Source organism: Pecten maximus, chromosome 9 (genome assembly GCF_902652985.1).
Source record: "Pecten maximus chromosome 9, xPecMax1.1, whole genome shotgun sequence".
Classification (NCBI taxonomy): Eukaryota; Metazoa; Mollusca; class Bivalvia; order Pectinida; family Pectinidae; genus Pecten; species Pecten maximus.
The window spans coordinates 33,414,513-33,428,980 of record NC_047023.1 but is presented as its reverse complement, the minus strand read 5'-3'; the positions used below and the strand labels follow the sequence as shown (position 1 = coordinate 33,428,980).

The following is a 14,468-nucleotide window of genomic DNA, read 5'->3' as shown; positions in this document are numbered from 1 at the left end:
GTCCAGAGACAGGTAAGTACATTCGTACAAAACAGTCATTTATAGAATGAATAACTGTTCTTTCTTTTTTAGATATAGCATCCATATTACGCCATATTATGTAAATAACGAGTTGTCTACTCTAATCATTTACGTCTGGTTTGGTTTTCCTGTTTGGTTTTCCTGTTTGGTTTTCATGTGTAGATTCTAATATTTATTTCTCAATATTGTTTGTAAACATTGTGTCTCTTAATAATAATGTCTAAAATGTAATGTTCTACGAGCCTAAATTTGAGGAGAGGAATATGGTATATAATTGTAAATGTTCATATGACTTGATTGCTACTGTTGTCAGGAACCCACGGAGGTCATTCCGTCCGTACTGCTTCGTACTTCCTTCAATAATTTATTTTCAAAAACACCTCATATAAAGTAGAAACAGATATCTGATTTCTAAAACCAGGACTGAAATAGGAAGTAGTAAGATTCTCCGAAACGAAATCGAAACCAGTGAATAATGTGGCTGATCCATTGAAAACGAAAGTAGCAACGGTACTTTCTAGTACAACTGACCTGTACTAAGTGGATGCAAACACCACTGGTTAGATAACATACGTAATCACAGAGTTAGCAAACAACATATTGTTATCATTACAAACAAATATACACGTAACTATAATACATGCGCAATACTGAGGCGGTGCCCTAGTCGATACATACTGTATGTTCTGAGGCGGTGCCCTAGTCAATAGAATTTAGACGTGAGGCGCGGAGACAGATGAGACTCACCTTTATTTATGAAGTAAGTACGAGTATATCGGACAGATGGACATTGGGACCCGATGATTTGTAACAGTCTGTTTATTTCCCGAGGCACCGCTCCTAACTGAGGATTGGGTTAACATAGAAGACGCCTATAATTTCGTTATCGATACTTTAACACTATGGATGACACCGTACCCAAATCGAATCACCAAACAACCATTTTGTTCAATTGGTTAAAATTCAGATGAAGTAGATCTGTTCATGGCGATATCAAAAGAAAATTATCGAAGGGTGTTTCGAAAATCAAATGTGTCACCCGAGACTCACGTGAATTATTTTAGAGCGCTCTGACGTCACCAGTTAGTAAAAAAAAAAAACAGATAACGGACTGATTTTTTCAATATCGTACTCAAATGAATATCTTTTTGTAAGACCATTATCTAAGAAAGATCTTTTGAACTCGTAAATTGATAGTCTACAGACAAACACATTATACTGCATTCTAAGACAGTTTTGAATACTAGTATGTATGCAACCACAAGAGCCAGTTTAAAATTGATTTTTTTTTCGTGAAAAGTAATCCATTTTGAGTACTGATCCATTTTGAGTACACTAAGTAATAACACCTTTTATGTTTGGAAATAAGGTTATATTATCATAATATACAACTTGTGTGTGTTATATTGTGTTATAACGTTAGGAATCCACCGATTTGTCTCACATTTATAACTCAAAACGTATATACATGTACATACTTATTTAGGCAGTGATGTATGTGTATATATTTTTTATTTTACTTCAGTTTCCATGTTTTATATATCTTCCAGGAAAAACTAAATGATAAACTAACTAGCAACACATTTATGACGGTATGGCAGATGTCCAAAAACAAGATCAGGTAAGTATCCTTCTAGAAATTTGTCATGCAAATGTACTTTTTGTTAAAAACGAGACGGCGACTCTCATTTGCGATGATTAAAAAAAAGGTATTTAAATGTCTCACGGAACTATTTAGGTATTGATTTTACATATGTTAAGTTGTAAAAAAAGAAAAATAATCGGTTTTTATGTTTGAAGCGAGCGGTGGCCGCCATCTTGGGAACTCACTTGAGATTCATTCGAGTTCCATTAGGCCTGTGTTATACCGTACCTATTTGGTACATCTGGTACGAACCCGATAAAGGAACACACGGATAATCACAGGGACTTGGCACAGATTCCCCACCCCACGGGGTCGATATAAATTCCCCACCCTGCTGTCCGTATAAATCTCCTACCCCGAAAGTCCGTATAAATGCCCTACCCCGAAAGTCCGTATAAATCCCCTACCTCCAAGTCCGTATAAATCCCCTACCCCGAAAGTCCGTATAAATCCCCTACCCTCAAAGTCCGTATAAATCCCCTACCCCCAAAGTCCGTATAAATCCCCTACCCCGAAAGTCCGTATAAATCCCCTATCCCCAAAGTCCGTATTAATCCCCTACCCCCAAAGTCCGTATAAATCCCCTACCCCGAAAGTCCGTATAAATCCCCTATCCCCAAAGTCCGTATAAATCCCCTACCCCCAAAGTCCGTATAAATCCCCTACCCCGAAAGTCCGTATAAATCCCCTATCCCCAAAGTCCGTATAAATCCCCTACCCTCAAAGTCCGTATAAATCCCCTACGCCCAAAGTCCGTATTAATCCCCTACCCCCAAAGTCCGTATAAATCCCCTATCCCCAAAGTCCGTATAAATCCCCTAACCTGCTGTCCGTATAAATCCCCTTCCCCCAAAGTCCGTATAAATCCCCTACCCCTAAAGTCCGTATTAATCCCCTACCCCTAAAGTCCGTATTAATCCCCTACCCCTAAAGTCCGTATTAATCCCCTACCCCCCAAAGTCCGTATAAATCCCCTATCCCCAAAGTCCGTATTAATCCCCTACCCCTAAAGTCCGTATAAATCCCCTAACCTGCTGTCCGTATAAATCCCCTTCCCCAAAGTCCGTATAAATTCCATAACCCAATGTTCCGCATAAATTTTCTTCCCAATGTCCGTATAATTCCCTATCCTCATGGTCCTAATAAGTTCCTTACCCCACAGTCCGTATAAATACCCTACCCCTATAAATATATATATAAATCTCTACCCATTTGGTCCGTATAAATTACTTACCCCAAGGTCCATAAAATTCCCCTACCCCGAAAGTCCGGTCAGTATAAATACCTACCCGCATGGTCTCTATCGATACCTACCCGTAGAAATTCCTTGTCCATGTCCATTGAACTAACCTTTTGAGCAGTCACTTTGGTACTTATACCCAAAGTCCGTATACATTACTTACCATCCAGGTCCGTATAAATTCACTACCCCGTGGTCCAAATAAATTTCTTACTCTCTGGTCTACATAATTCCTACCAACATGGCCAGTATAAATTCCGCCACATTGACATTATTCGGAGTTCTTATTCCAGATTGTCACCTTTTTTATTTAGAAAATAATAGTAATAATATCAAAAACAAACAAACAAACAATAAACTGTTTTACGCTGTGTCCCGCTTTACATTAAAAGATCAAGCTCTACCAAGAGTTGTCGTTCTTACTCTGAGTTAAAGTCGAATAACAATGTACGTGTGAAATACACCAAGTTATATATTACCACCTTGTGTGTACTGACAGACGAGATGAGTACGTGTGGTGTGATGCACATACCTGTTTATAATCATATTTGTTCAGATTTCAACCCTGCACAAGTTGTATGGGGACAGATACAACCAGGCGGAGGCCAAATGTCTGCTGCAGCACCATGGCTGGGACGAAGGAAAGACAATCAACTTTATACAAGAAAGTTAGTACAAACACGTGCTGATGTATATGTATAGTAAAACCCAAATGTGTAATAACAACTCAACAGAGGATATCTTTTTCAGTTCCTCTTTATTGCTTGATTTGTCCATTACTTTTTGATATTATTAAAACGTCTTTAAGATTGGTGTATAAGGTACAATGTAAGTACATATTGTACATGCAGGAAAAAACCTAACGAGCCTCAATATTGTTAACTGATAATTTGGCAAGTCTCTCGAAACTTTAGACTTATATTTCCAGCCAGCACAATTTCCCCTAGACATTGGAAACTGTTACTACTCATCCATAACTGAAAAAAAAACAACATTTTATTCTAAAGCTGAGCAATCTGTGCTGTTTGTGTAAAAAGAGCTTTAAATTGGTTCCGAATGTCTAGCTTGGAGTTACTTCCCCTTTACTGTAACCTGTTACTTCTCTATATTTATCTTGTACTTATTTTGCTACTTTTCAGGTGAGGCGAGTGACGTGCGTAAATTGATCCATCGACTTTTGGGGGTAAAGATGATATATAATTAATAATTACTCCTTCATTACATTTTTATTTCAATGGTGGAGAACCCATATGAGGTTGACAATTAAAACCAGACTTTAACCGAAAACAGCAATCAATGGAAACTCTTCCTTCTGATAACATTACTTTTCAATTCAATTTAGAATGAGAATTCGGAGATAAAGAAAGACGATGAGATGATCAGGGCTGTTAGTAAAGGTTTGACGACAGCCATGAGGCAGTTCTCGTGTGCCCAGTGTGATCAGGTCTGGTGGAAGAAAGTACCCATCAACAAGGCGGTAATTATATTGACCTGAAGTTTATTTCTCAATTGTTAATGTTATTTTCGTTTGTATTACATTCTTTAAATTAATGCTCACTCTTTTAACTGGATCTACTGGAAATATATTTTACCATGGAGATGATAAATACAAATTATCTGTTGTTTTATTGTTTCTGATCATACATTACCTACTCCCCACGTCACGTATCTTCTTTAATACCTGTATTCTCAACAATGATTGTTTGAAATTGGTGCCGATTTTTCGTTGTTGATACGAGTTTTGCATGCCATGGAAAATATTTTGGAAAAGAAACAGGGGTGTAAAAGTTCACTAGCCCATCGTCCGGGGCTACCAAATTTTCAGAACGGGCTTGTGGAAATTACAGCCATACAAGTGACTTTTCCATACCATTTCAGCAGAGAGAGAAACATTTAAGATGCATTCTATTCACGAGAGTGACCAAAAAGCCTTAAAATTATTGGTAATAATCTTACGTTAGTGTAAATTTGTTTAACATAGAGTGATTTGTGCCAAATTAATCATAGAAGACCTCTCCGTTATCACTGAATCATTATCATAGCTCTTCACATGTATGCTAAAAGAGACTATCTTAATTTATTGTTTCTTACATCAATGTTTCCGATTTTTCCTATATTTGTAGAGTTGTAGTTTCGTAGTTTGGGCTAGTGGAGTTATGGTGTCTACTAGCCCTGGGCTAGTGATTAGGAGAACAAACTTTAAACTCCTGAGAAAAATAATGCAGTGACAGGCATACTGTTTTATACGGGTGAAATGTTGCGGACGTCGGGAATTGTTTTGATGATCTGCGTGTGCTTTATTAAAGTAATAGAACAATGTTCCCCTAGACATTGTTCATCTCCACTTGACACCATTTCCCCCCAGAAAATGGTTTGTATTAAATGTAATTAACTGTCTTCTGAATTGGCTACATATATTTTCTGTTTATCTATAACATCAGGTGTCTAGATGCAAAGTCTGTAAGTCCAAGTTTGACGCGATACCAAGCGACATGATGTGGGGCTGGGCGATATTCGAGTGTGAATGTGGCAACGAATTCAGGTGAGTCTGTCATAGAGGTTAACTAATTGACATGCCTTTTCACCTATTTAGAGTGTTTGATTTTCTACTATGATCGCTTTAGGTCATTCACAACTGTGACTATTGTTTCACAACTGTGACTATTGTTTCACGACTGTGACTACACAACTGTGACTATTGTTTCACGACTGTGACTACACAACTGTAGCTATTGTTTCACAACTGTGACTACACAACTGTGACTACTTCACAACTGTGACTATTTAACAACTGTGACTTCGCAACTGTGACTACTACACAACTGTGCCCACTTCATTACTGTGACTACTACACAACTGTGACTATTGTTTCACAACTGTGACTTTACAACTGACTACTTCACAACTGTGACTTCACAACTGTGACTACACAACTGTGCCCACTTCACAACTGTGACTACTTCACAACTGTGACTATTGTTTCACAACTGTGACTACATAAATGTGACTACTTCACATCTGTGACTACTTCACGACTGTGACTACACAACTGTGGCTACACAACTGTGACCACTTTACAACTGTGACTACACAACTGTGACTACTTTACAACTGTGACTACACAACTGTGCCCACTTCACAACTGTGCCCACTTCACAACTGTGCCCACTTCACAACTGTGACTACTTCACAACTGTGACTACTTCACGACTATGACTACACCATAACTGTGACTACTTCACAACTGTGACTACTACACAACTGTGACTACATAACTGTGACTGCTTCACAACTGTGACTACTTCACAACTGTGACTACATAACTGTGACTGCTTCACAACTGTGACTACTTCACAACTGTGAATATACGACTGTGACTGCTTCACAACTGTGATTTCATAACTGTGAGTACTACACAACTGTGACTACTACACAACTGTGACTACTTCACAACTGTGACTACTTCACAACTGTGACTACACAACTGTGGCTACACACTTAAAACTTGAGAAAATTTGAACCATGGAAAAAATTAACCTTTGTCACGATATTTTGTCACTGCATGATGTAAGGTGATATACTGGGTTATCTATACTGAAGAGTTGGACCTGTACAGGTTTTATCCTACATATTTTTCCATTGTTTTACCCCAGTGGTTTCGGACAGATGGGTGTGACTCGAAGTGAGTGTTACAGTTGTGGGGAGAAACCTTATCCGTCCACCATCCGTCCACCTACCCGACGACGTCCGCCTAAGTCTAGACAGAAACACAAGTGTGATGCCCAAGACTGTCCCGGATGTAGCTCTGGCGACAAAGGTAATACCCTTGTTCTTTTGTAATACCTGTGTCTGACCAGGCCTCCAACTTGCAATCTACTGTACCAAATGGCTAGATAATATCCGCGGCTACTTCCGCCGCCACAACTATATCAATATAACAATTGATATCAATATAACAATTGAATGGGGGATAATAAGGGAAAAAGTGAAATTTACGGAGTATCCCGAGACGTTTTTTTGTCTAACCGTCCACCATCCCTATGTCATTTGCATACGTGATCCGTATAAGTGGTCCGTATCCGTAGTCCGTATAAGTGGTCCGTATAAGTGGTCCGTATCCGTAGTCCGTATCCGTAGTCCGTGACCTTTGATCCGTTCTCTGTAGCATTATGCTCTTTGGTTTGTTTTGTTTTGGGAATGCAATGAAAACATAAAAAATCATAATTTATTTTACTTTAGTGTAATTAATCAGGTCTTTACCAAAAAGGAAATACAGATCTATTTGAATTTAAATGTGTTAGATTTATGTGTCATTAGATGTATACATATACAAAAGTGTAATAGATCATATGCATTATCTTAATTGATGTATCAGTTATTATCAGTTTATTGGTCTTTCGTCCGTCGGTTACTGTTTAGTGATCATTGAGGCGTCGGATTAAATAGAATATCTATTGTGTGGTTGAGGAAAATATGAATAATATGTGTTTTCTACACATAGATACAGGGGATATGGAGAAGAAATGCGTGCATCCCCGATCAAGAACAGGCAAGTCCAAAGTGATCGTGGCCAGCGCAGCTCACATCAGTACCGGCTCGACTATCTCGTCCATCAGGGACCAGGACGAACTTTGTTCAGCCATGTACAACACTTCTCTGTCGGCCATTAGGGAAAACCTGAAATAAAGGTCACGTGATAGTAGATATTGGATTGCATTACTTCCGGAATGTGTGATATCATTTACATTCAAAATGAAATACACACCAAAACAATCTTACAATCCTGCTCACAGAATGTTGCCAGTAATGGCCTGTGATTGTAACACTGTTGATCTATATTGCCACGGATAATCCTGGAACAAGAACAACGTAAATAATTCTTCCCTAGAGATGAAAACCCTATGTTGTACATACATTGTTACATGGAAATTGACAGTTTAAACTAACCCTATTGTTTTCGTTATGTTATTATTTTTTTTATTCTCATTCTTAATTCGACAGATCGTGTTCAAGTTCAAGTTCTTTATTGACTTTGAGTCTTCCGACTCATCAGTATCATATACATGTACATACATTGTAATATACAAATTTTACATAACATTGACAACATCAGACAAAACACACAAAAAAACATAAATTCGTGCCAGAGACAATATACTCGGAGAGCATAACTATGTTAAAGAAGCTCTTTTGACATTTGCCACTTTGATGTATTTGGCCAATTTTTCTAATTCTTTGGTATTTTGCCCGTTAAATAATTGTATCAATTTCAACATACTTGGTTTTTTAAAATAGTAACTTTTCAAATATTTCTTACGAATATCAGAATAACATGGGCATTTTAGAATAAAATGAAATTCATCCTCGACATCATTTAAATTACACACAGAACAAATTCTCAAATGTCGCTGGATATTTTGATAACGACCTTTTTCTACATTTAAATCATGAGCTGACAGTCGAATTTTAGTAATTTCGTTTAAGTACCCTTTCCCTAATGGTTTTCTCAAATAACCCTGAATACCAAATTCATTGTTAAGACATTTGTAAAAAAAAATCCCTTTGAAGATGTTCTAATTTGTTCTATGCAATCCTGTCTGTTAATATCTAAAAGTCTGTCTTTAATTACAATGTAAGAAATATTGTCAATATTTTCTGTTTGCCATATATAGCCTAGGCCTATTCTATATAATTCGTTCTTGATATTTAATACCCATTTATCATTATGCTCTAACATGTCTTTATAACATGATCTTAAAATACAATTATCAGTGTTTATTATTTTTATCCAATATTTAAAAATTCTTAATTTCCTTAATAATGTCAATGGATATCTACCTAGCTCTAAATAAACCATAGCATTACAAGTATTTTTCCGTACACCGAGTAATTGTTTACAGAATGAAGTATGTAATTTTTCAACATCAGGCGCTTTATGAAAGCCCCATATTTCTGAACCATAACTTAAAATACTGTTAACATATGTATCAAAAACTGATAGTTGAGTTTCAATATTAAAATAATTTTTACGACACACATTCAAAATTGAAAATAAAGCTTTTTTCCCTTGATCTGCTACTTTTTGCTGTGTTTTTCTAAAAGTCCCATTGTAATTTAGCAAAAAACCCAGATAATTGAATTCGTTTACAATTTCCAAATGACATCCGTTATATGTCCAATTTTCGTTGTTCCTCAAAATACCACCATTTCTAAATACAAGTACTTTTGTTTTATTTGTATTGACTGTTAGATCCCACTTTTTTGTATATACTTCTAATGAATTTAACATATCTTGTAAGCCTTCTGGTGTTTCTGAAAAAAATACCATGTCATCTGCGTACATCAGTAGAAACAGATTTAAAGTTTGAATTTCTATCGATGGACAGTTGTCAATTAAAAATTGCATCTCGCAGTCATTTACATATAATGAAAACAATAAAGGAGATAAAATTTCCCCTTGAAACAATCCGTTATTACAATTGAAATAATTAGATAGTGAGCCATTATGCTTAACACAACATTTTACATCATTATACAATGACCTAATTAACACTAACAACTTTCCGTCAATTCCTTCTCTAATTAATTTGAACCACATGTTTTGTCGATTAATAAAGTCAAATGCCTTTGTATAATCAATAAAACAACAATATAATCGTTTCTTAGTTTTTAGACTCCGATTAATTAAGGACTGCAATGCAAATATAGCGTCAATCGTTGTTGATAGGGTTTTTCTAAAGCCAAATTGAGCATCAGTTATTTTATTATATTTCTTATCAAATGACATTAGTCTATTGTTAATAATTGACGTAAAAAGTTTTCCCAGACAGCTTACTAAAGTAATACCTCTGTAATTATTGACATTATTAGTATCCCCCTTCTTAAAGACACCTTAGCTCAAAAAGGAATTGAGCTAAAACTTTCCCATTTTAAATTCATGCATATATATATATATAAATATTGCAAATTTGAAGAGGCCAAGCTAATTATTTTCATATTGCTTTAATAAAACCATTATTAATTATTTGTGTTATATCTTATTTTATATATTTGCAAATTGTGACTAAAATAGTTTCCTAACATGTAATTTGATATAGCTCGACCTGCTGTTAGATTATGACGACCAACATATTTAGATTTCAATTACATATACTACCATGTTGGCAAAGAGAAATTGTATAGTGTGATTAAAAGTGGGGTCAACATTTACTCTCCATGTCAATTTAAATGTATCTAAAAGAAATCTGAGTAGGGGCCGGTGCTGATGTTAAATTTCCATAGATATTCTAGATAGACAAAACCCGTGCGATATAGATATGGAGTGAAATATATAGTACAGTTATGTGATGGCACAACGTTCCAAAAACATCGTGCACACATCGTGCGCACAAATGTGCGATGTGCGATACAAACCGCACAACTGTGCGATACAAACCGCACAGCTAACGATAGGGTTATAAATATTACGGAATAACTAGTTATACGAAAAGATATACGAAAAAAATAAAATTATGATATAAGATGGTCGCTTTTATATATACGTGCTGCATAACAATTGTTTTCATTCATGGAACATGTATGACCTGTTAATTTTTGCCATTTAAGTACCGTCATTTTGTCTCGCAAGTATTCGTGATGTTTTCGACGGCCTGGTGATACATCTACATGTACATGTACTAGAATGGTAGACGGACATCACTACGATTATTTATCTTACTTAATACATAAATTACATATATTATGTATTTTTAAACACAACAGAAATGTTTCTATTCATAACAAGTTGTTTTATCTGTTGATTAGTTCTACATGTATTACATGTATTCAAATTTAAATGAAAATAAGTCTGAAGGCCCAGACAATATGAATCCAAGAGTGTTGAAGGAATTACGAAAAAATATAAGCGAACCCGTGGCCGATCTATTCAACAAATCTCTATCAGATGGAAAGCTACCGCAAGCATGGAAAGAAGCGAATATTACGGCAATCTTTAAAAAGGGAGCAAAGTCTGATCCTGGAAACTATAGACCAGTGAGTTTAACTAGTATAATTGTGAAGACACTCGAAAAGCTAGTAATGGATAGTGTTGTTAAACATATGGACAAAAATGATTTATTAAGCTCTAAACAGTTCGGCTTTATATCAGGCAGATCAACCCAACTCCAGCTACTTACAGTACTCGAGGAATGGACAGATATAATAGACAAAGGCGGTCAACTCGATGTTATATATATGGATTTCATGAAGGCCTTTGACAAAGTACCACATCAACGTTTATTAAAGAAATTAACAGGATACGGAATTAGTCAAAAGATTGTTAAATGGATTGAGGACTTCCTTAGTAATCGTTGCCAACGTGTAATTGTCAAAGGCAAATCATCGAAAACTTACCCAGTAATCAGCGGTATTCCCCAAGGAAGTGTACTAGGTCCAATACTGTTTGTAATATATATAAATGATCGTCCTGAAATAACAGCTTCCCAGTCGCCATTATTTGCAGATGACACTAAACTATACAGGCAGATAAACAGCAATGATGATGTTCAAATACTTCAAAATGATCTGGACAAACTTCAAATTTGGTCAAATACATGGCTACTGAAATTTCACCCAAAGAAGTGTAAAGTTCTCTCAATTAAATCTTCTGAGAAAAGACAATACTACATGTCAGGACCGGGTGAAGAAAAATTTCAACTAGAAAACATTACGTGTGAGAAGGATATTGGTGTCATGATCGACGAAGATCTGAACTTTAAAAAAAACACATACAATTAAGTGTCAACAAAGCAAATAGCATAGTTGGATTGATACGGAGATCATTTGTGTATTTAGATGAATCAATGTTTACATAACTATTTAAAGCACTAGTAAGGCCCCATCTTGAATATGCTGCGAGCGTCTGGAACCCTTTCAGAATTAACGATATTGATATGATTGAAAATGTGCAGAGGAGGGCAACTAAACTCATCCCAGGACTTAAAACGCTATCGTATTCGGAACGTTTGGAAAGATTAAATCTTCCAACACTTTCACATCGGAGAACTAGAGGAGATGTCATCAATGTTTTTAAAATAATGAACAATATATATGATAGTCGAGTAACGAAAAACGTTTTCCAAATGGACAATAACAACAGAACTAGAGGTCACTCCCAGAAAATTTTCAAAAAACGATGTCGACGGGATGCAAGGAAACACTTCTTTAGCTATCGAATTGTTGATCTCTGGAACAGTCTTCCCCAACATGTCATAAATGCAGAAACTGTTTATCAGTTTGAAATCCTGTTGGACAATTATTGGAAAAAATAACTGGTTTATATATAAAGAACAAAAATCTCCAAATGCTACATGTACATTGCACCGGACTGATATTATTTAATTATTATTTCTTTGTAATTTACTGGATATGGGTATAGAGGCTTTCAGCCTGCGTCCATAATGTTTCCTAATAAATCCTAATAAATTAAATAGCCTGTATATAATCTCGCTGAATACACATTTCTTCGACTCGCCAAGGCCTAGTGGTGTCCTCGACGACGTCCTAGCAAATTATATAAAGTTCTTTAATAATCATTTAGATAACTTATTTAACTATACATCGGTTTTTAGTTTCATTCCTAATAATTATTGCATATATTTCACCAAAAATATGGTAATTAGCTGCCTCATAAAATGTTAATCGTTGTATATCTTTTACAATCGTTCCACACGTTTGAATAATTAGATGAGGCGTTCCTCATTTTATATCGACCACGATACCAATCGCCCATCGTGCGCACATTTTCCTGCACGATCCGTATCGCACAGATCGCACATCGTGCGCACATCGCACAGCGAGGAACGTTGTGCGATCACATAACTGTAAATATACTGTTTATCTGAGTTAAAATGGGGAATGGTCAAATTAACATTTCTTGGCATATGATTTAGTGTCAACCTTCACAAAATTGTAGAAATCCATCATAAAAAGACATGAAAAAACACAGATGAAATAACGAAACCTTGATAACAACTCAAAATCGAATAGAGGAGGCCAAAAACGAACATAAATACAGATTGAAAAAGAAAATTCAAGGAGAATAATACCACGTGCTTCATCTACAGCAATCGCCATATCAATCTAGGTCAAATCTGCGTTACGTCATATAAAAAGAAATCAGAACTATTGTGGTGACAACGGAACCACTAAACGTATCATTAAGCGTAAAAACCTTCTGACCTATCGCATAAGGTAATTTCGAATATGATCACGATATTGACCAATTAACTATTGACTTCCCATGTTTATCATCAATCTGCATCTCTCGAAAACGTGTGTTAATTATCTATGCCTAAGTTCGTACATGCATAGGTGCTTAATTAGCACGTTTCTAAGTCCAAGACCGATTATAGACTAATATATAGAGAAAGGTCTGGAACTGTTCCATCCTGCAAAAATGGGTCAATTTCATTCAAAGTGTCGTCAAAATTTTACCAGAAAAGATTTTTCGATGGCGATAGTCATAATCAAACGTTAAGATAGTAACCTTTAACATAATACTAAGAAATCATACCTAAATGTTCTATTTCTTTTACGCGCAGCTTCGAAACTCTGAAAAGGAATTAATTTTCTTTAGTCGGACACGACCGAGAACATTTTTTCAAACAAAAATGTCTATTCGCTACACAAAAAACGTGACGGTCTACAATTATAGGGTTTGGTGTTAGCAAATATGAGGTCAAAACAAACTTATTTACTTGTCCAACACTTCATTCGATTTCTCCTCTCGTGCTCCCCATGGTTGTTTACTGCATCGACAGATATCAGTGTCAGGTCGACAGCCATCTTGCCACTGCCAATAGCCGACCAATGAAATCACGGTTTACAAATCTTGAATGGCAAGTGGCAAGATGGCCGTCGACTTGAAATTGACAATGTTTTGCAAGATGGAGGAGTTCCAGACCTTTCTCTATATAATAGTCTATAATCGGTCTTGGACTTATAAACGTGCTAAGCACCTATGGTACATGTAATAATGGGAACAAGTCCTTGAATATCCAATCAACTTGGATATGTAAACATCGTAGGTAGTAGAAGTGGATATTGCTATTTAGAAATGGTAAATTGACCATAGAGAAATTGAAATCAAGCTAATCAAATAGATTAATTGTAAGTACAGATCGAGGTAAGCGACTGATGTTGAAGAGTTCAAGGTTTATGCGTCTTATCTTATTTTGAGAAACTATATATATATAAATGTATCAGGTATCTTCAAAAGGATGTGTAGAGAACGTGTTCCTAATGACATTCAGAAGAGTTACAATGTTGTACTAAGAACCTCTAAGTGTAACTAACTTCAATTCAATTCAATTCCTTACGGTTTATCAGTATATATATACACAGTACATACATGACAGATGATTACATACAATATAGCCAAAAAGTAGCTAATAAACATCATCATCATCTGTCGATAAACAAATGTACATAATATACATCACTCGTGCCTCAAATATATATCTAGCGAGTTAACGAAGATCACAAATATTATCAACACTTAATATAAGTTTGTACACGGATTTC

At 35.8% G+C, this 14,468-nt stretch overlaps 1 protein-coding gene across 1 annotated transcript; it reads left to right on the top strand.

Annotated features, from left to right (window-relative positions):
• Positions 1-3,959: 3,959 nt before the first annotated feature.
• LOC117334747 (shiftless antiviral inhibitor of ribosomal frameshifting protein homolog) lies at positions 3,960-9,930 on the top strand. Its single transcript, XM_033894541.1, has 5 exons — positions 3,960-4,089; positions 4,249-4,383; positions 5,348-5,448; positions 6,560-6,723; positions 7,408-9,930. The coding sequence occupies exons 2-5, from the start codon at positions 4,282-4,284 to the stop codon at positions 7,590-7,592; spliced, it is 552 nt and encodes a 183-aa protein (XP_033750432.1). The 5' UTR covers positions 3,960-4,089; positions 4,249-4,281; the 3' UTR covers positions 7,593-9,930.
• The last annotated feature ends 4,538 nt before the right edge of the window (positions 9,931-14,468 follow it).